Source organism: Aotus nancymaae, unplaced genomic scaffold (genome assembly GCF_030222135.1).
Source record: "Aotus nancymaae isolate 86718 unplaced genomic scaffold, 86718_ANA_hifiasm-v0.15.2.pri h1tg000028l, whole genome shotgun sequence".
Taxonomy (NCBI): domain Eukaryota; kingdom Metazoa; phylum Chordata; class Mammalia; order Primates; family Aotidae; genus Aotus; species Aotus nancymaae.
In genome coordinates, this window is record NW_026988441.1 from 39,270,995 (window position 1) to 39,293,799 (window position 22,805).

A 22,805-nucleotide genomic window follows, 5' to 3' on the forward strand; every position below is an offset into this window, starting at 1 on the left:
CAGCCATCTCAACAATGAACCCACTTCAGTGTTTTCTAGGAAGGACCCACTGGGGACATTTACAGAGTGGCCTTCACAGCTGGGAATCTTTCCCATTTTCACATTCACATTTGACGTATTTGTGGTACGATCCACGTACCATACAATTCACCCGTTGAAGTGTACAATTCCGTGGATTTTAGTACATCCAGACACGTGCAACCATCAATTTCAGAACATTGTTACCACCTCACAAAGAAACCCAGGCTGCATGTGGTGGCTCACGTCTGTAATCCCAGCACTTTGGGAGGCTGAGATGGGAGGATCGCTTGATCACAGGAGTTGGAGACCAGCCTGGGAAACATAATGATACCCTGTCTCTACAAAAAAAAAAAAATTAAATTTGCCAATCATGGTGCTGCAGGCCTGTGGTCACAGCTACTTGGGAGGCTGAGGTGGGAGGATCACTTGAGCCCAGGAGATGGAGGCTGCCATGAGCTGTGATCACACCACTGCCCTCCAGCCTGGACAACAGAGCAAGACTATCTCAAAAACAAAACAAAATCTGCCCATATGGTTACTAAACCATCAATACAAGTTCCCAGTAATAGGCTGACGTGAATTAATTCATCTTTACTGTCCCCAGAGATTTAAAAAACAAAACAAAAACATTTTTAAAGACAGCATCTCATCCTGTTGCCCACGCTGGAGAGCAGCAGTGCAATCACAGTTCAGGAGGAGCCATCAGCCTCCTCCCTCAACCTCCTGAGTAGCTGGACTACAGACACCACACCTGGCTACTTTTTTTTTTTTTTTTGTAGAGTTGGGGTCTTGCCATGTTACCCAAGCTGGTCTCAAACTCCTACACTCAAGTGATCCTTCTGAGAGAAGGGACCAGCAAGCTCTGCCACCCAGCTAGTTTTCAGCTCTGTTCCAGATGGTTTCTGCTGTACCTACTCAGCGCAAATGCCATTGTGTGCATAAAGAAATGAGTGTGGTGGTGTCAATAAAACTTTATTTACAAAGACAGGCAGTGCTCTGACTCGGGCCCCATTGGCTGTGGTTTGCTGACCGCTGTGCTCCACACTGCAATGTCAACAGCCCGCCACCTCCTGAGCTGTGGTTAGAACCTCAGCCCATACCCCTCATCTCCTGGGTCCCAGTTTTTTCCTGGGAACTTTGTAAAACACTGCACACAAGTGCACAGAAAGCTCCAAAGCAGTTTGCAGATACAAAGACACAATCACGTATGTCTGTGAAAAACATTTATTTTCTGAGAATCTAAAATCTGGACAAAGAGTACTGGACTTTAGAAAAAGCCTACACAAAATTGCCTCATTTCTTCCCTAATACATTAATAATCTAAGAATAAGGAAGTGAAAAAAAAACCCTTTAAAAATAAAATCGCTCCAGTCGGTCTGCAGGTATGTGACTTAAAATATCCCTGTTCTATTGAGGTATCGGCTGCAAACTTTGGTAAAATTAGAAAAATTAACAAACCCTTTAAAAAAAAAAATACAAAAACAGAAACAACCAACCCCTAACGTTATATCTTTCCTGGTACATATACAGTAAACTACAAAAAAAATTCATTTAGAAAATGTGTCCGTTAAAAAAAAAAAAATCCCTCTTGTAAGTTCTCAATTGCAGAGTTAAAAAATTGAATTTAAATGATCTGTAAGACTCAAACTGTTCCCAAGCACCCACCCGGTGTCAGGAAGAACTGGATGACCGCAGATTCTAGAATCTGGTTGGCATTTTCAACAATTCAGTGCTAACAACAAAGACTGTCGTCTTTGCAAAGGAGGAAGGAACCAAAGGCACTTGAACGTGGCTTCGTGTGCTGCCGTCCGTCCGTGGCCACCTTCGCCGGACAGCATCAGCCACGCGCCTGGCCCCACGTGGAGCAGAGTCCCCTCGAGGCCATTTCTGTGTGGCCCCAGCTCCCTGCTCACGTGGGCAGAGGACTTTTCACGCGGATCTCAGATGCCAAGCAGTCTGGAGGGGGATGGCTTTGAGAGAAAGGTTTGAACCGGGCCTGAGGTGTTTTCTCTTTTCCTTGCGACTTCAACAGAGAGCTGAGCCACGCCACGCCACGGGCCACCACGGGGAACCATGTCACTGGACTTCAGATGCTACAAAGCCAAAGATGCTTGCTCTGACCTTGGCCTTCTTAGAGCCGGTGGCAGCAGCTTCTGAGAACCTGACATCAGAAACGTGAACAGCCTCCACGCCACGAAGTTTCTGATTCCATCTTTAAAAAAGTCTTACGTTGTTTTGTCGAGAAATTGCAGGCTTTTATGTTTTCCAAAAAAAACACGACACAAAATACTGACAAGTCCAACTTTTAGCCAGAATACATAAATTCCTGAAAATGTATAGATTTGAAAAATAAAAATTAAAAAAAAAAAAGGAAGACGAACCTTTTTAGGGAACGGAGATAACACTACCTGTTTAAGTTAAGCCCACTAAGAAGAACACCGAGGCCGATGAGAGAGCCCTCCGACACGTTTTCAGCAAAACGCCCGTCAAGAAGTGCTTGGAGATCACCGGCCGTTGCCGTAGCCGGGGAAGAGCTGGTTGAGGACGGTCTGCAGAGGCTGGTTCACCTGCATGGCGTAGCTCCGGCCCAGGTCGTAGCGGCAGGCGGGGCAGCTGAACACCTGTGCCCGGAATGACCTGTCCAGGCAGTCCTGGAAGACACAGCGGCAGAGTGAGAAGCCATCCACACCATCGGGTTTGCTCCTGGCCACCGCTCCCGGGGACAGTCTCACAAGGTCCAGAGGCCCCTCCTGACCTTCAGTCTCACTTTCCACCCGCTGCCCAGCACCAGCCTGGCCTCACCCAGCCTCCGGGCTATTGTCCCCGGCAGGTCACGTGGCTTCACGGGTCTACTCACCCCGAGGCTCTCATCAGTAAAAGCTTGGCTCAAGTCACACCCTCTAAGGGACCTTCCCTGACACCTCCCTAGAGTATCAGAGGCAGTCAGTCCTATCGCCTCGCCCCGTTCTGCCTTCACAACGGCACCTCTCCCTCCGCCTGTGGAGCCATCTTACATACTAACGTGCTTATCTACTTACGACAGGCCAGGGGCTCCCTGAGCTTTGAGGCTGTGTTGTCTCCAACACCAAGCACGGTGTATACAGTAGGTGCTTAATGAACACACATCAGGCCGAGCGTTGTGGCTCACACCTGTAATCCCAACACTTTGGGAGGCTGAGGCAGGCGGATCAGGAGGTCAGGAGTAGAGAACAGCCTGGCCAAGATGGTAGAACCCTGTCTCTACTAAAATCAGCCAGGCGTGGTGTTGGGCGCCTGTAATCCCAGCTACTCAGGAGGCTGAGGCAGGAGAATTGCTTGAACCCGGGAGGTGGAAGTTGCAATGAGCTGAGGTAGCGCCACTGCCCTCCAGCCTGGGCAACAAGAGCGAAACTCCGTCTCAAAAACAAATAAATATTCAAAAATTAGCCGGGCACGGTGGCACATGCCTGTAGTCCCAGCTACTTGGGAGGCTGAGGCAAGAGAATATCTTAAACCCAGGAGGCAAAGGTTGCACTGAACTGAGATTATGCCACTGCACTTCAGCCTGGGCAACAAGGCAAGACTCTGTCTCCAAAAAAATAAAAAATAAAAATTAGCCAGGCATGGATACTCTGGAGGCTGAGGTAAGAGGAGCCCAGGGAGGCTGAGGCTGCAGTGAGCCACGGTCACGCCACTGCACTCCAGCCTGGGCGACAGAGCAAGACCTTGTCTCGAAAATAAAAATAAAAAATAAACACATAGGGCTGGGCACGGTGGCTCACGCCTGTAATTCTAGCACTTTGGGAGGCCAAGGTGGGTGGAGCGCCTGAGGTGAGGAGTTCAACACCAGCCTGGCCAACATTGTGAAACCCCATCTCTAAAAAAGAAATAATAAAAAAATAGGAAAACTTAAAAAAATAAACACACATCAATGAGGACAAAGGGGAAAAGGAGGAAGGAACCAAGTCTGGTGGATTCAGACTCCTAAATTCAAGCTCAACTAACCAAGTCGGGCATGGGGAAGAAGCCAGGAGACAGAGCTGAGAGGTCTGGAGCCTCCACTTCCCAAGCAGACAAACAGGCAAGACGCCACAGGGCTGGCTGCGCGCCAGGCAGGAGTGAGACAATGCACACCTGCGCGGTGGCACATGCCTGCAGGATAATGTCACACAGCTGGACGAGGGCAGTGGTAACACGGGGGACACGCCCAGAAACAGTCAACAGTCCTGTGCCCCTGGCAGCCTGTGGCTTTTGTTTGGTATCTTTAAGATGGAGTCTCGCTCTGTCACCCAGGCCGAATGAAGGGCGATGGCGTGATCTTGGCTCACTGCAACCACCACTTCCTGGGTTCAAGAGATTCTCGTGTCTCAGCCTCCTGAGTAGCTGGCATTACAGGCACCCACCACCACGCCCAGCTGATTTTTGAATTTGTAGTAGAGATTCATCATGTTGAATTCATCAGGGTTTCATCATGTTGGCCAGGCCGGTCTCAAACTCCTGGGCTCAAGTGATCCACTCTCCTCGGCCGCCCAAAGTGCTGGGTGACAGGTGTAAGCCACCACGCCTGGACATTGTTTGCTATTTTAAAAAACTCCTGGACGGGCATGGTGGCTCACACCTGTGATCTCAGCTGTTTAGGAGGCTGAGGCATGTGGGTCGCTTGAGTTCAGAAGTTCAAGACCAGCCTGGGCAACAAGGTGAGACCCCCCTCCCCGATCTCCACAAAAAATACAAAAATTAGCCAGTCATGGTGGTGTATGCCTGTAGGTCCACCTGCTCAGGAGGCTGAGGCAGGAGGATCCCTTTAGCCCAGGAATTCAAGGCTGTGATGAGCTATGACTGTGCCGCTGCACTCCAGCCTGCCAGACAGAGCAAGGTACTGTCTCTAAATGTTTTTTCAATTTTTTTTTTTTTTTTTGAGAAAGCGTCTTACTCTGACACTGAGGTTGGAGTGCAATGGTGTCATCTCGGCTCACTGCAACCTCTGCCTCAGGGTTTAAGCAATTCTCCTACCTCAGCCTCCCGAGTAGCTGGGATCACAGGGCCTGCCACCATGCCCAGCTAATTTTTTTATATTTTTAGTAGAGGCCGGGTTCACCATGTTGGTCAGGCTGGTCTCGAACTCCTGACCTCAAGTGATCTTTCCACTTCGATCTCCCAAAGTGCTGGGATTACAGGCGTGGGCCACCACGCCCAGCCTCAAGTTTTTAATTTAAAAAGATCACTGTGGAAGGTCACAGCCTGTTTCCCAGAACCCCTCAGATGCTGAGTTTCTCGAGTCGGAACAGAGCACCAGGGACAGATGGTGGGGACACGGTGACGCCAGTCAGCCCCTTCCTCTACATTCTCAGCACTTCTGCGCACCTTCACACTAAGACACAGGACAGGTGGTTTCACAACATCCCACAGTCCTTCCTACAGTCGGGGCTACCAGGTGTCCCTCTTCCAAGCACCCCCCACAGCCAGGCCTCTGCCTGTGCCCACCTCCCTAGCACCTCCTTCCTGCCAGGGGCTGAGCCGGGACCTTCAGGACAACCTGGCGGCCAGCACAGTGTCCCCAGGCCCCTTCTCACTCTGGGCAATTGAGGCTTGGGGCGATCAGTAGCCATTCACGGCTGAGAGGTGAGAGACGGCTCAGACTCGGACCACCAGCCCCAAACACACCACGGCCTCTCGCCCCTTCTGCCACCTCACTCAGGCCACTCGGCGGCCCACACAGCTGAAAGGACTCAGGCCAAAGAGTGAAGGAGGCGGGGGCCGAGGAGGCAGAGATGCCATGGGGGTGACCAGGGACACTCCGTCTCCTGACCTTCCCTGATCTGTCTCCTGCCATGAAGGCAAATATGAGCTCCGAGACCCAGGGGTGTGGGCCGAGGCTGAGAGGAGGATTGCGGGACTGCAGTTAAAAGGAAAACCAGCGGCGATTCAGAGGCCAGGGGAGAGCCGAGTGGGGGCAGGGTCAGTCCCTTCCACACCTGTCCATCGGGACTGGCGGCTCTAGCCAGAGGTCACAGCAGAGGAACCATCACCCAGACCCACACTGCCCACTTGGGCAGTTATGCCCCCAGGGGACACTGGGAGGTGTCTGGGGATGTCTGCTGTCACGACTAGTGGGGCGCCCCTGGCATGGAGTGGGTGGGGGCAGTTATGCCCCCAGGGGACACTGGGAGGTGTCTGGGGATTTCTAGTTGTCACAACTAGCAGGGCGTTCCTGGCATGGAGTGGGTGGGGGCCAGGGATGCTGCTCAGCACCCTGCAGTGCCCAGGATGGCCCCAACCCAGAGAATGATCTGGCCCCAATGCCCACAGCACAGAGGGGAAGAGACCCTGTCCTGCCCAAGTCAATCTCTTTGAAAAGCATCAGTAGGGATGTTTCCCTCCTAAGACAGACCACCTGTCCTGAGTCTAAAGCCCATGCTGGGCCACCACCCCAATCCCCAGAGCCACTGCAGGCCCCCACTGCTGGCTTCCCATCCAGGCCTCTTCATCACCTGCTGTCCCAGGTATCTGGGATGCCGCCCTGTAACACCACCTCCTCCAGGAAGCCTTCCTTCTTGCCCCCTAGAGGATGTGCACCTCACTCACACCTCCCTCTCCAGACCCTGGGGCAGGACTGTGGTCCATCCTCTCCCACCCTGGCCCCTTGGCCACAAGGCTGGGGGTAGAATGTTCCAGACCTCCATCGTAATACAGGCCGCCCCAAAAGCAGTCAACAAGGCCTCGAGAATGGCTGCAGAGCGAGCGGGGCAAAGCCAACGAGCCCCCATCTGCAGCAGCGGCTGTGGGAACTGGAGGTCAGGTAATCCTTCCAGAACCTTCCACCCGGCTCCCGCAGCAGTCCTGCTCACCTTGCACACGTTGTGCTGACACACGGTCGTGATGGGCCGGAACACCAGCTCCTGACAGCAGATGCATTGGAACGCCTCCTCCACTTTACTCAGGAACATCTGGAACTAGAAGGAAGCAGGTGTGAGGCCAGCAAAGACCCGGGAATCAGGGCTCCCAGAGATCGGCAGCCTCCTGCTAAGCATGCACCGGGGACCTCTAATTCTGTTCCCAGCCTCACTCCAGGAGGCGGGGGCCACAATCGCCCCCATTCTGAGATGAGAAAAACAGAGGCTCACCGGGCGCGGTGGCTCACGCCTGTGATCCCAGCACTTTGGGAAGCCGAGGAGGGTGGATCGCCTGAGGTTGGGAGTTTGAGACGAGCCTAATCAACATGGAGAAACTCTGTTTCTACTCTACTAAAACTACAAAATTAGCCAGGTACGGTGGCACATGTCTGTAATCCCAGCTACTTGGGAGGCTGAGGCAGGAGAATTGCTTGAACCCAGGAGGCAGAGGCTGCAGTGAGCTGAGATCACACCACTGCACTCCAGCCTGGGCAACAAGAGGGAAACTCCATCTCAAAAAGAAAAAGGAAAAACAGAGGCCCAAGAGGCATGAGCCTCACCAGAAATCCCCAACACCCCAAGTGGGGAGGATGGGGTGCAGCCAGTGCAGGGACACGGGCCTCAATGGTTCAGGGAAGGACCCGGATGCGACCAGCTGGCACCACCAAGCATGCCCACATTCAGTCAAGACAGGGCTTTTGCCCCTGGCCAGATGCAGTGGCTAATACCTGTCATCCCAGCACCTTGGGAGTCCGAGTCGGGAGGATCACTTGAGCCAGGTGTTCAAGACCAACCTGGAAACACAGTGAGACCCCATCTCTACAAAAAAAGTTTTTAAAAAATAGGCCAGGCATGGTGGCTCACACCTGTAATCCCAGCACTTTGGGAGCCGAGGCGGGTGGATTGCCTTAGGTCAGGAGTTCAAGACCAGCATGACCAACAGGGTAAAACCCTGTCTCTACTAAAAATACGAGATTAACCAGGCGTGGTGGCAGGTGCCTGTAGTCCCAGCTACTCGGGAAGCTGAGGCAGGAGAATCGCTTGAACCAGGAGGCAGAAGTTGCAGTGAGCCAAGATCATGAGATTGCACTCTCCAGCCTAAACAACAGAAGCGAAACTCTATCTCAATTTAAAAAAACAGAAATAAAAAAATAAAAATAGGCATGGCCTGGGAGTTTGAGGCTGCAGTGAGTTGTGTTCGTGCCACTGCACTGCAGCCTCGGTGACAGAGCAAGATGCTGTCAAAAAAAAAAAGAAAGAAAGGTTCTCCGGAGGGATGGGTCTCTGCTCTGCTGGCATAAGGCATACTGAACACCCACACGGGCCGCCAGGAGCCCAGCCGCGGATGACTTGAAAGGCACCTCCTCCTGCTTGGAGCTAAGTGTGGGGACCAAATAGACACAAGTGAAGCATGAGGAGTGGGGGGTGGGGGGGGTGCAGCCGAGACAGCGAGCGAATGGGAGAAAACCCCGTGAAGAGCATGGCCTGAAGGAAATGGGAGAAGAGGAACCCCCGAGATGGCCTTGGCCACAGCTGCATCCTGGGACCTCCAACTGTGTCACCATCCACAGCCGAGGAGGAATAGCACATGGGACTGAGTGAAGGATCTGGAGCTGAGAGAGCATCCTGGGTGAGGCGGAGGAGCCTGATGTCACCCCGAGGTCCTCCCGAGAGAAGGGAGGAGGGTGAGAGTCAGACAGAGACTGGAAGAGCATGCGCTGTGGCTGCGAAGGAGGAGAGAGGGGCCCTGAGCCGAGGGAGACAGGTGCCTCTAGATGCTGGGCAAGGCTGGAATCAGGGTCTCCCCCAAAGCCCCCAGGAGGGGCTGGCCCTGCCCGTGCCCTGACTTTAGCCCAGCAAGGCCCATGTCGGGCACCCGGCCCCAGAGCTGTGAGATGTGAGTTGCTTTGCACTCTTAGGCTTGGGGTCACTTTCCAACAGTCCCAGGGGACACCAACAGAACGGAGGACGGCGGGGGCCAGGAGGGGGTGCCAGGGCCGGGGAGCGGGTGCTGGGGCCCAGGAGGGGGTGTCAGGGCCAGGGAGGGGACACCAGGGAGGGAGTAAGGGTTTCCCAGGGCCAGGGTTTCCGTCTGGGGAGAGGAGAAAGCTCTGGAGGTGATGATGGTGATGGTTGCACAACTACACGGACGTGCTCAGTGCCACCGAGATGGCGAAAACGGTAAATAGGCTTCGTACATTTTCCCGTGCAAATCAGGGGGACGAGTGAGCCGCACGTGCCTACCGGGCTGCCGCTCGCTGGCCGGTCCTTGAGTGACGCCAGGACCTCATTCCACAGCTTGGCATTGCTCTTGTCCTCTCTGATGAGGCTGCTCTGCTGGGCCGTGAGGCTGTAGGGCTCCACCTTGCTTTTCTTGGACGACCGGCGCGGGGACCCGGCCCTGCCTGGGCCACCTCCTAGAAGACAGCAGGGTGCGTGAGGGAGGGGCGCGTTGCCAGAGCTGCCGGAGAGACACCCACCTGCCCCATGCCCACGAGATGCCCACAAGATACCGACCCTACACCCCCACAATGCCCACCTGCTCCCATGTCCACGAGATGCCCACCTGGTGACTTCCGCTTCCACTTGCCCTTGCCCGTCCTGGAGGCCGAGAAGCCCCCCTCCTGCTCCTCCTCCTCCCTCTTCCTGTTCTCCTTCTCCCTCTCTCGGTTGGCCAGGGCCTCCAGGTAGCCTTCTGGATACTGCAGGAGAAGGAGGACGGGTGCCAGTCAGCCTTTGGGGCCATTTGGAATGGTCCGCACACTACCTAGAGCCCACTCTTCCCGTCCCCTTGCCAGGTCTGGGTTTCCAAACGCACCTGACCCCCGATCTCCTGAAGAGCACAGGGGAGTCCTCCTTTATCTTGTTTTGATGAGGTTTCAGTGACCCAAAGTCAACTGAAAATGTTACATGGAATATTCCAGAAACAATTCCTAACTTGTAAATTGCACACCGTTCTGAGTGGCGTGACAAAACACGGCATCGTCCTGCAGGGATGTGAACCCTCCCTTTGTCCAGCGTCTCCTCGCTGTCCCAGGTACCCGCCCAGCAGTCACTCAGCACCTGTCTTATCGCAGTACCTGTGTTCAAGGAACCCTTGTTTCACTTACTAATGGCCTCTGGCCCATTGTTGAATAATAATGTATTATAATTATAATCATCATTAAATACGATTTAGTATTAAATATACATTTTTTTTTTTTTTCTGAGACAAAGTCTCACTGTTGCCCAGGCTGGAGTGCAGTGGCATGATGTCAGCTCACGGCAACTTCTGCCTCCTGGGTTCAAGCAATTCTCCTGCCTCAGCCTCATGAGTAGCTGGGATTATAGGCACCCACCACTACACCCAGCTAATTTTTTAATTTTTAGTAGAGATGGAGTTTTACTATGTAGGCCAGGCTGGTCTTGAACTCCTGACCTCAGGTGATCTACCTGCCTCAGTCATCCAAAGTGCTGGGATTACAGGTTAAATATAAAATACTAATATTAAACATTATAATTTTTACTAAAGAAGTCCAGCACTTTGGGAGGCCAAGGCAGGGAGTTTGAGAACACCCTGGGTAACCTAGCAAGATCCCCTCTCTACAGAAACTACAAAAATTAGCCCAGCATGGTCACATACGCCTGGAGTCCCAGCTACTCAGGAGGCTGAGGCAGGAGGATTGCTTGAGCCCAGGAGCTTGAGGCTGCAGTGAGCTATGATCGCACCTCTGCACTCCATCCTAGGCGACAAAGTGAGACCTGGTCTCAAAAATAAAAATAATGGCCCCAAAGTGCAAGAGTAGTGACGCTGGCAATTTGAATATGCTAAAGAGAACCCAACATGAGAAGGAGAAGATGCAAATCTCATACTGTGCCTAATGTATCAGTGAAACTTCGTCACCCGAGTATACGTATACAAAAAAACATTATGGGTCGGGCGCGGAGGCTCACGCCTGTAATCCCAGCACTTTGGGAGGCCGAGGCGGGCGGATCACGAGGTCAAGAGATTGAGACCATCCTGGCCAACATGGTGAAACCCCGTCTCTACTAAAAGTACAAAACATTAGCCAGGTGTGGTGGTGCGTGCCTGTTGTCCCAGTTACTCGGGAGGCTGAGGCAGGAGAATTGCTTGAAATCGGAAAACCGAAATTGCAGTGAGCCAGGATCGTGCCACTGCACTCCAGCCTGGCGACAGAGCGAGACTCTGTCTCAAAAAAAAAAAAAAAAAACAAAACATTATGGCCGGGCGCAGTGGCTCATGCCTGTAATCCCAGCACTTTGGGAGGCTGAGGCGGGCAGGAGTTCGAGACCAGCCTGGCCAACATCGGGAAACCCCGTCTCTGCTAAAAATACAAAAATAAGCTGGGCATGGTGACACGTGCTTATAATCCCAGCTACTCGGAAGCTTGAGGCAAGAGAACTGCCTGAACATGGGGAGGTGGAGGTTGCAGTGAGCTGAGGTCGTGACACTGCACTCCAGCCTGGGCGACAGAGCAAGACTCCCTCTCATAAAAAAAAAAAAAAAAAAAAAAAAAAATTCTGTATCTAGGGTTCAGTACTATCTCTGATTTCAGGGCATCTGCTGGGGACTCTGGTAAGTGGGGGACACCTGTGGGCTCAGCTCTTCCTTAACTGCGGAGCCTCGAGCAATGGCTAATCCTGTCTAATCCCAAAGCTTCACTGGGAACAAGAGGAGAAGAGGACATAATCGGCCAGGCTCCACATGGCAGGGCCCGGTTAAGCGCATTTAACACGAGCAAAGGGTGGTGAAGTGTCCAGCGTCACATCCCATCAATAAGATTTTGTTATCTTAGCCATTTACATGAAGGTGGGCACACGTTAGCTTCTACGGCCCCCTACGGTAAGTGTTTTCCAGCCTTACGGGTCTGGACCTCAAGCAGAGGGCAGGTTACTGCAGTGAAGGAGCGTGACTGCTTCTCCAGAAACTTCACTGATGAACACCTGACCCCGGGGCCTTAGTTTACCAAACTCTGATTATTCTGAGGACTCCGGCCCTCCCTGTCCTCACAGGGCATCATTCCCCTATTTTGAGGGCACCTACAGTCACATGTGACTCTCCAGTGCCTCGATAAATCTTCAGTATCCTTTCACACCCTTTAAGTTGCAATGAAGATGACAGTCATAAAAAAAAAAATCCTGGCCAGGGTCAGTGGCTCACACTTGTAATCCCAGCACTTCGGGAGGCCAAGGCGGGCAGATCACCTGAGGTCAGGAGTTCAAGACCAGCTTGGCCCACATGGTGAAACACCATCTTTACCAAAAATACAAAAATTAGCTGGACATAGGGGTACGAGCCAGTAATCCCGGCTACTCAGGAGGCTGAGGCAGGAGAATTGCTTGAACCGGGAACCGAGAGGCGGAGTGCAGTGAACTGAGATGACACCCACCAGGCTGGGATACAGAGTAAGACCCCATCTCAAGAAAAAAAAAATTCCTGGCCAGGGTCAGTGGCTCATGCCTGTAATCCCAGCACTTTGGGAGGCCAAGGCAGGTGGATCACCTGAAGTCAGGAGTTCGAAACCAGCCTGCCCAACATGGCGAAACCCCACCTCTACTAAAAATACAAAAATTAGCCGGGCATGGTGGCACATGCCTGTAATCCCAGCTATTCAGGAGGCTGAGGCAGGAGAATCGCTTGAGCCTGGGAGGTGGAGGTTGCAATGAGCTGAGATCGCGCCACCGCACTCCAGCCTGGGCAACAGAGTAAGACTCTGTCTCAAAAAATAAAAAAAATAAAAAACTGGCTGGGAGTGGTGGCTCACACCTGTAATACCACCACTTTGGGAGGCAGAGGTAGGTAAATAACCTGAGATCAGGAGTTTGAGTCAGCCTGGCCAACATGGTGAAAACTCATCTTGACTAAAAACACAAAATTAGCCAGGCATGGTAGCACATGCCTGTAATCCCGGTTACCGGGGAGGCTGAGGCAGGAGACTTGCTTGAACCCGGGAGGCAGAGGCTGCAGTGAGCTCAGATCGTGCCACTGAACTCCAGCCTGGGGGACAAGCCAAACTCCATCTCAAAAAAAAAAAAAAAAAATCCTACTCCCACCAGAAGCTGAGGCTTTCTCTCTTGTTACTATTTTTCTCCCTAGTTCCTCAGCTTGTGAAATTCCCCACTGCACAAACCTGTTCAAAAGACAACCTTGGTGACCGCCCCCGGGAGGCGATATCAGGCTCTCTACAGCAATTAAGATTCCCTAAATAGTCCCACAACAACTCATCTGCTGGAAAGCAACTCCGCGTAACGGACAGAAAACACCCTAATTGTGGCCGGGCGCGGTGGCTCACGCCTGTAATCCCAGCACTTTGGGAGGCCGAGGCGGGTGGATCACGAGGTCAAGAGATCGAGACCATCCTGGTCGACATGGTGAAACCCCGTCTCTACTAATACAAAAAATTAGCTGGGCACGGTGGCGCGTGCCTGTAATCCCAGCTACTCAGGAGGCTGAGGCAGGAGAATTGCCTGAACCCAGGAGGCGGAGGTTGCGGTGAGCCGAGATCGCGCCATTGCACTCCAGCCTGGGTATCAAGAGCGAAACTCCGTCTCAAAAAAAAAAAAAAAAAAAAAAAAAAAAAACAAACACCCTAATTGTGCAGCAAAAACCCCGCGCTGCTCGCTGAACAAGCTCTCGGCAGCTCCCACAGCAGCGGCGGCGAGGAGGTGAGATGGCTCGCGGGCGCTCATCCTCCCCATGTTCCCATCCGGACCTCTCTGGATTCCACCGATTTGGTTGGTTTGTTTCTGCCTTTTTTTTTTTTTTTTTTTTTTTTTGGATGAGCCAAGTGAAAACAGAAGAGACCAGATGCCTGCCTGATCTGCAGCGATCCCTTTACAGACAGAATGAAGAGAAGCGAGTCTGGTTTTAAACTCAGATGCGGCAGGCGGAGACGCAAATGTCATCTGTGCCTTCCCATCACCCCCTGGCTGGGGATTTATATAGGACAGCTAAGGCAGTGCCGTCAGCTGGGGCCCTGGAAATGGTTCTGGATCAGAGAGAAAACAGGAAAGCTGGGGCCCGGGACAGGAGGCATCCCACAGGACTCGGCGTGGGCCAGACCACGAGTGCCACACGCCCAGGGCGGGCCCCTTCTGTGACTGCAGTGATGACAGCCTCCAAGCACGACACGTTGGCGCCCAGGCTGCCCAGATGGGAAGTGCCAGAGCTATCACGGAGCCCAGTCGTGCCCCTATTTTTGAGACAAAGTCTCGCTCCGTCACCCAGGCTGGAGTGCAGTGGCACCATCTCAGCTCACTGCAACCTCGACTTTCTGGATTCAAGCAATTCTCCTGCCTCAGCCTCCTAAGTAGCTTGGATTACAGGTACCCACCACCATGCCCGGCTAATTTTTATATTTTTAGCTGAGACGAGATTTCACCACGATGGCCCGCCTGGTCTTGAACTCCTGACCTTAAGTGATCCATCCACCTCAGCCTCCCCAAGGGCCAACCCCCATCCCGGACGCACCTGCATGGTCAGCCCCAGCTTCTTGATCCGGTCCTTCCCTTCCTTCGTCCAAGGGCCGGGCTCGTCATCGTCCCTCCGCAGGAGATAGCGCCACACGAGGAACCCGGACTTCCCCTTCTCCGGCCAGTACTTCACCACCTGCGGGGAGCGGGCAGCAGGCAGCAGCGTCGTCAGAGGCAGCCCCGGCGGGGACGGACTCCTCGGCCTCCCCGAGGGGACTCACCTTGTAGATGCCGTCGTAGCGGTTACCCTCGGCGGGGGCGTACTTGCTGTGCTTTCCGCCCTTGACGTTGCGCACCACCCTGACTGGCTTTCCTGACCGCCAGTCCTTGGCCTCGGCCCCTTCTTGGTCATTGATGGGAGCAAAGCAGTTGAGAGCCAGCGCCCTGAGGGGAGAACCAGGACCCTGTGCGTTATAGGTGAGGATATGCCACACAAAAAGAAACCACGGGGGCCGGGTACGGTGGCTCACGTCTGTGATCCCAGCACTTTGGGAGGCTGAGGCAGATGGATCACTTAAGGTCAGAGTTCAAGACCAGCCTGGCCAAGATGGCGAAACCCCATCTCTACTAAAAATGCAAAAATTAGGTTGGGCGCAGTGGCTCACACACACACACATATACACACACACACACACATACACACACACAGTTTTAAAAAAAAAAAGACAGAATAGGCCAGGTGCAGTGGCTCACACCTGTAATCCCAGCACTTTGTGGGGCCAAGGCAGGCGGATCACCTGAGGTAGGGAGTTCAAGACCAGCCTGACCAACATGGTGAAACCCCGTCTCTTATGCTGGGAGCTTTGCTGCAAAAAAAAAAAAAAGAAAGAAAGAAACCCTGTCTCTATTAAAAATGCAAAATTAGCCGGGTGTGGTGGCGCATTCCTGTAATCCCAGCTACTCAGGAGGCTGAGGCAGGAGAATTGCTTGAACCCGGGAGGTAGAGGTGGCAGTGAGCCAAGATCATGCCACTGCACTCCAGCCTGGGCGACAAGAGTGAAACTCCATCTCAAAAGAAAAAAAAAAAGAGACAGGGTCTCACTCTGTCATCCAGGCTGGAATGCAGTAGCTGACCATGCCTCCTCACTGCAGCCTCCTGGGCTCAAACCATCCTCCCACCTCTGGCTCCCAAGCTGGGACTATAGACCCATACGACCACAGCCAGCTAACTTTTAAAAAAAATTTTAATTCTAATTTTTCGTCATTTCATGTTACACAATCAGGTCTCAAACTCCTAGCCCCAAGCAATCCTCCCATCTTGGCCTCCCAAAGTGCTGGAACTACAGGCATGTGACACACCACCCCTGGCCCATCCCTTTTTTAGATACTGTGTGTGTGTGTGTGTGTGTGTGTGTGTGTGTGTGTGTGTACAGGCATGCTGTTGCTGTTTCAGATAATGATATGGAAAACATTACTACCTCTTACATTTTTTTTTTGAGACGGAGTTTTGCTCTTGTTACCCAGGCTGGAGTGCAATGGCGCGATCTTGGTTCACCACAACCTCCACCTCCTGGGTTCAGGCAATTCTCCTACCTCAGCCTCCTGAGTAGCTGGGATTACAGGCATGCGCCACCACGCCCAGCTAATTTTTTGTATTTTTAGTAGAGACGGGGTTTCACCATGTTGACCAGGATGGTCTCGATCTCTTGACCTCATGATCCACCCGCCTCGGCCTCCCAAAGTGCTGGGATTACAGGTGTGAGCCACCGCGCCCGGCCCCTCTTACATTTTTTACCTAGCCATAGCCGTCCTAAACACATTTTTCAAAGCGGAATTACGGAGTCATGAGTAGATCATTTATAAAGCTCTTCAAACAAACAGGCAGAAGAGATTTCCAGAAGGATAGTCCCAGTTCGTGTTTCTACCAACAGTGGAGTGATAGTCCACTCCCCGACCTACCTCAACCTTTTAGAATTCTTGGCCAACTTTATAGGGGAAATAAATAGGATCTCACCACGGCCTCAGTTTGTATTTTCTTTCTTCTATGAGTTTTTCTTGTGTGTTGTTTTTTTAATTTTAGATGGAGTCTCGCTCCCGTCGCCCAGGCTGGAGTGCAATGGCTCAGTCTCGGCTCACTGCAACCTCTGCCTCCGGTTTCAAAGAGTTTTCCTGCTTCAGCCTCCTGAGTAGCTGAGATTACAGGCACCCGCCACCACATCCAGCTAATTTTTGTATTTTTCGTAGAGACGGGGTTTCACCACGTTGGCCAAGCTAGTCTTGAACTCTTGACCTCAGGTGATCCGCCTGCCTCAGCCTCTCAAAGTGCTGGGATTACAGGCGTGAACCACCGTACCTGGCTCTATGAGTTTCTTGATTTGCAACAGCTCTTTATATAATAAAGACATAGTCATCACGTGTCATGTCAGAGACTCTTCCTAGTCATCTGCCTTTTAACTTCTAGGATTTATTTATGTAATATATTTATAATATTTAGATAATCGAATCTCTTTTCCTTTGGGGTTTATGATGGTTTTTATGCTGAAAAAGTCCGTCCCTATCCTGTAATCAGGGGCCAAGCAAATGCTGGCCCATCACATACTTTTGCAAATAAAATTCACAGGAACGCAGCCTTGTGTATTCACTTACATATGGTCTATGGCTGAATTTGTGCTAAGATTCAAGAGCTGAACAGGTTCTCTGAATAGATTGTGTTACCTGCATAGCTGAAGAAATCTATTTTGGAGGTTTTTTTTTTTTTTTTTTGAGATAAAATCTCAGTCTGTTGCTCAGGCTGGAATGCAGTGGTGCAATCTAAGCTCACTGCAGCCTTGACCACCTGGGCTCAAGTGATCCTCCTGTCTCAGCCTCCTGAGTAGCTGTGACTACAGGAATGTGCTAACACACCCAGCTAATTTTGTTATTTTTACTTTTCATAGACAGGGTCTCACTACATTGCTCAGGCTGGTCTTGAACTACTGCACCTGAGCAATCCTCGAGCCTTGGCCTCCTCAAGTGCAACAATTACAGGCATGAGCCACCAGGCCCACGGTCATGCCTGTAATCCCAACACTGGGAGGCCAAGATGGGCGGATCATTTGAGGTCGGGAGTTCGAGACCAGCCTGGCCAACATGGCAAAACCCTGTCTCTACTAAAAACACAAAAATTAGCTGGGCAGGGCGGCAAACACCTGTAATCCCAGCTACTCATGAGGCTGAGGCAGGAGAATCCCATGAGCCCGGGAGGCAGAGGTTGCAGTAAGCTGAGATTGTGCCATTGTACTTCAGTCTGGGCTACAGAGAGACTGTCTCAAAAAAACAAACAAAAAATAAATACCTGTTATCTGGCCTTTTATAGGAAAGTTTGCTTTCATCCATCTGCATGGCTCACAATGTGTGGCACATGGCAGGCTCACTGGCTCACACCTGTAATTCTAGTGCTTTGGGGGGCCATGGTGGACGGATCACCTGAGGTCAGGAGTTCAAGACTAGCCTGGCCAACATGATAAAACTTCATTTCAACTGAAAATACAAAACTCAGCCAGGTGTGGTGGCATATGCCTGTAATCTCAACCTCTTGGGAGGTTCAGGCAGGAGAATCGCTTGAACCCAGAAGGCGGTGGTTGCAGTGAGCTGAGATCCCACCACTACACTCCAGCCTGGGGGAAAAGAGCAAAGGGCCATCTCAAAAGGAGGAACCAAACGGCAGCCATCTCTATGTTCTACCACACTCCTAATGAGACTATCACTTGCTGGACATGAGGCCCAAAACAGAACCAAGGACTGTGCAGATGTGTGCTGGCGAGGAAGTAAGAAGGCCGATTCCACGAACCTGTTGGTGTTGGTGAGTTTCTGATCACAGGACTGTTCCGCCGTCCTCTTGTTGCCGGAAAGATCTCGGCCACCACTACCTGTGTATGTGAAAAAATTCCCATGGTCCTGAAACAGACAAGAAGGCTGGGTGAACCCTCCGCAGAGGCCAAAAAGAGACTCCACTGAAAACCAACCCCCCGGGACGGCCACTTTCAAAGAAACAGAAAGTTAACAAGTGTTGGTGAGGATGTGGGGAAAGTGAAGCCCTTTGTAAATTGCGGGTGGGAAGGAAGAACTTCGAAGCGACTGCAGAAACAGTGATGTGTCCTCAAGAAACTAAACGGAGGGCCGGACGCGGTGGCTCACACCCGGAACCTCAGCATTTTGGGAGGCTGAGGCGGGAAGATCACTTGGGCTCAGGAGTTTGAGATCAGCCTGAGCAACATGGTGAAACCCCATCACCACAAAATAACACAAAAGTTAGCTGGGCGTGACGGTGTATGGCTGTAGTCCCGGCTTCTTGGGAGGCTGACCTGGGAGGATCACTGAAGCCCAGGAGTTCGAGACCAGCCTGGGCAACCTAAGGAGACCCCATCACTACATAAAAAAAAAAAAAAATACGAAGATGAGCTGGGGGTGGTGATGCACGCCTGCAGTCCCTTAGTCCCAGCTACTTGGGAGGCAGACGTGGGAGGATCACTAGAGCCCAGGAGGTAGTGGCTGTGGTGAGTTGTGATCACACCACTGCCCTCCAGCCAGTGACAGAGTAAGGCCCTGTCTCCAAAAAAAAAAAGATACTAAACATAGAATTATCATAGGACCCATTAATTCCATTTCTGGGTATACACCCAAAAGAACAAAAAACAAGCCGGCTGCAGTGGCTTACACCTGTAATCCCAACACTTTGGGAGGCCAAGGCAGACGAATCACATCGAGACCATCCTGGCTAACACGGTGAAACCCCAGCTCTACTAAAAATACAAAAAATTAGCCGGGTGTGGTGATGTGTGCCTATAATCCCAGCTATTTGGGAGGCCGAGGCAGGAGAATCGCTTGAACCTGGGGCACAGAGGTTGCAGTGAGCCGAGCTCACGCTACTGCACTCCAGCCTGGGCTACAAGAGCCAAACTCCATCTCAAAAAAAAAAAAAAGCAGGGGTAGGGGTGGGGAAGGAACCCTAGCGCCCACGGATAGACAGACAGATAAAAACAGTGTGGTCCCAAGGTCGTGAGTTCAAGACCAGCCTGGTCGAGATGGTGAAACCTCATCTCTACTAAAAATTACAAAAAAATTAGCCAGGCATGGTGGCACGTGCCTGTAGTCCCAGCTATTTAGGAGGCTAAGGCAGGAGATTTGCTTGAAGCCAGGAGGTAGAGGTTGCAGTGAGCCGAGATCGTGCCGCTGCACTCCAGGCTGGGTGACAGAGGGAGACCATCTCAAAAAGAAAAAGAAAAAGAAAAAAAAAAAAAAAGAAAGGAAAAACAGAGTGGTCCCTCCACACAGCAGAATAGGACTCGGACTCGGCTGTGTAACAAAAGGGAATCCTGACACATGCGCTAAGGTGGACAAAGCAAGGACGTCAGGCTGAGCGACAGAAGCCTGGTACAGGACGGCACATCCTGTGTGATTCCACTCCTAGGTCTCCAGAGTTGTCCGACTGACAGAGGGAGAAAGGATGGGGGGTGCCAGGGACTGGGAGGGGGCGGGGAGTGTTTCGTGGGGACGATGTCTCGTGGGGAAGGTGAGGAAGTTCTGGAGATGATGGTGGGGATGGTTGCATAGCAATGGGGATATACTTCATGCTGCTGGGAACTGAGCACTTAAAAATGGCTAGGATGGGAAATTTTGGTATATGTATTTTATCACTATCCAAAAAAAAAAAAAAAATAGAGCAACCCTCCTCACCCCTCCCCGACGCGCACGCTCACCACGTCATCCTCGTAGCCCCCGGCCAGGACGAGGGAGTACGCTCCGTCGTTGCTCCGGCCGTGAATGCCGGCCACGTGGGGCCGATGGACGCCCGACTCGCTGACCTGAGGATGCCACCAAGACACACATGGCGTCCTCTGCAATGTTGCTTCCGAGAAGCTCCACCCGCCCTTCTCCTCCTCCTGCCCCGAGGAGCCAGTGGTCTCACTCTTACGCCAAACGCGTCAGGCCTGCGGGCCACCTACTGCATGTGTTGCTCGGCCAGAGACAGCCGGAGTTTGAGCCGCACCATGACAACAGCTGGCGTGAATTCCAGCCCCATCACATGTGCGTGGGGCGGCCTCACTGCTGATCTCTCATGCACCGCACATCAGCTTCTAGAAAGTGGGGGTGATGTGGCTGGGCACAGTGGCTCATGCCTGTAATCCCAGCACTGTGGGAAGCCAAGGTAGGTGGATCACTTGAGGTCAGGAGTTCAAGACCAGCCTGGCCAACAAGGTAAAACCCCGTCTCTACTAAGAACACAAAAACTGGCCAGGCGAAGTGATGAGTGTCTGAGATCCCAGCTACTGGGAAGCGGAGACAGGAGAATCGCTAGAACCCAGAGAGGAAGGTTGCAGCGAGCCAAGATTATACCACTATACTCCAGCCTGGGCAACAAGAGTAAGACTTCATCTCAAAAAGAAAACTGGCCAGGCATGGTAGCTCACACCTATAGTCCCAGGACTTCGGGAGGCTGAGGCAGGCAGATCACAAAGTCAAGAGATTGAAACCATCCTGGCCAATATGGTGAAACCCCGTCTCTACTAAAAATACAAAAATCAGCGGGCATGGTGGCGGGTGCCTGTAATCCCAGCTATTCAGGAGGCTGAGGCAGGAGAATCACTTGAACCCAGGAGGTGGAGGTTGCAGTGAGCTGAGATTGCACCACTGCACTCCAGCCTGGGGGACAGAGCAAGACTCCGTCTCAAGAAAAAAAAAAAGAAAGAAAGAAAAAAGAAAAGTGGAATGACGAGTATCTGCTGGCAGGACTGAGTTTTAAATGAGGTTTTGATATAAAAGCCGGCTTTCACTAGGCAGGGGGAGGCCCAGCCTGCCACTCACTTCACAAGACGCCCCGAGAGGCCCTGGCCTGAGCATAGGACCCGGGCTGGCTGCTGAGCATGGGAAATACAGGGCTGTGCTGGGAGCTCAGTGCGTCTCACGCAGGGACAATCCTGCCTCCCAGGGGACACTCAGACTTCTCCAGACGTTTCTGGTTGTCAGGACTTGGGAGAACATGGAGTGGGTGGGGCCAGGGACGCTGCTCAGCACCCCGAAGTGCCCAGGACGGCCCCACCCAACACAACCATCTGGCTCCAACGTCCCTAGTGCTGAAGTGTCTTGTCTGCCATGACACACGGCCCACCGTTGACGGCAGCCAGCACCGTCAACGCCCAGTCACAGACGGGGGCCGCCCCAGTCACAGATCACAACCAGGGCTGAGACAGGTCCCTTTCGGCAGATGCCACCTCCTCCCTGGAACAGGCGCTTTGGAAATGACCCGACACGCCTCTGAGCAGAGGAGCACGGGTCCCCGCCCCCGAGGAGTGATTTCAGGTCCCTGGTGAGTAAACCCAGATGTGCAGGCTTTCCGCACCCTTCCTCGGGCAGCTGAGGCACCGCTGCAATCCCATAACCACCCGGAACCCTGGCTGGCCAAGGCCAGGAGAAACTGCCCCAGAAAAGCAGGAGGAGCCCTGGGATGCTGCAGGTACCTGGACACGGAACCGCCACATGGTGCCCACGGGGATGCCCGGGATGGGTCCGTAGTGGTTGGACGGGACGATGGTGCACTCCTTGGTGCGGCCCACACACGCCATGCCCTGTCCGAGTCACAGACACAAAGGAATGACAGCGTGAGCCCTGGCAGGCAGGGAGGGGCACCGGGCGCGTGGGGAGGAGGACCCGCCTCACCTTGCCCCAGTCCCGCTGTGAGGACGATGTGGCCGACGCCATCTTCGCCTTCTTTTTGCTCTCTCTCAGCCTCTCGCCCGCCAGCACCACCTCACTGGCGTCATTCCGGCACTCGGGGCAGTACCTGTGAGGTCGGGATTGTCACTGCCCACACCCAGCCTGGCAGACATCCCAGCCAACCAGTGCCCTCTGCCCACACACCACAGACATGGCTGTCCCTGCCTGGCACCATTACCATCCTGCCTTGTCCACATCACAGTCCACTTGGTACATGAGGCCATTTACATTTAAATTCATTCTAACTAGGCTGGGCGTGGTGGCTCACGCCTGTAATCCAAGCACTTTGGAAACCAAGGCGGGCGGATCACCTGAGGTCGGGAGTTCAAGACCAGCCTGACCAACATAGTGAAACCCCGTCTTGATATTAAAAAAAAAGGATAAAAAAAAATAAATTCATTCTAACTAGGCCGGGCACAGTGACCCACGCCTTGATCACGGCACTCTGGAAGGCTGAGGTGGGTGGATCATCTGAGGTCAGAAGTTCAAGACCAGACTGCCCAACATGGTGAAACCCCATGTCTACTAAAAATATAAAAGTTAGCCGGGCACGGTGGTGGGCACCTGTAATCCTAGCTACCGGGGAGGCTGAGGCAGAGGTTGCAGCGAGCCGAGATCCCACCACTACACTCCAGCCTGGGCCACAGAGCAAGACTCCATCTCAAAAAAATAAAATAAAATAAAAAAAACGAAAGAAAGAAAAAGCAGGTTCTCCGTGGGTCTTCCACTGAGAATTCCATGGATCTT

The 22,805-nt window shown here is 52.6% G+C and overlaps 1 protein-coding gene across 4 annotated transcripts in view; it reads right to left on the reverse strand.

Annotated features, from left to right (window-relative positions):
- Positions 1–1,229: 1,229 nt before the first annotated feature.
- Positions 1,230–22,805, reverse strand: part of UHRF1 (ubiquitin like with PHD and ring finger domains 1) — a 50,096-nt gene continuing 28,520 nt past the window's right edge. For 2 of the 4 annotated variants that reach the window (XM_064382049.1, XM_064382050.1), the window contains 10 exons: positions 22,002–22,125; positions 21,803–21,910; positions 20,045–20,149; positions 18,136–18,242; positions 14,588–14,750; positions 14,365–14,502; positions 9,460–9,595; positions 9,138–9,310; positions 6,849–6,953; positions 1,230–2,672 (listed from right to left, as the gene is read on the reverse strand). In XM_064382049.1, the coding sequence (XP_064238119.1) occupies positions 2,526–2,672; positions 6,849–6,953; positions 9,138–9,310; positions 9,460–9,595; positions 14,365–14,502; positions 14,588–14,750; positions 18,136–18,242; positions 20,045–20,149; positions 21,803–21,910; positions 22,002–22,125 (1,306 nt within the window). In that variant the 3' untranslated portion in view covers positions 1,230–2,525. Of the gene's footprint in view, positions 2,673–6,848; positions 6,954–9,137; positions 9,311–9,432; positions 9,596–14,364; positions 14,503–14,587; positions 14,751–18,135; positions 18,243–20,044; positions 20,150–21,802; positions 21,911–22,001; positions 22,126–22,805 lie in introns of all 4 variants that reach the window. The other 2 variants (XM_064382047.1, XM_064382048.1) reach the window with 1 other exon arrangement.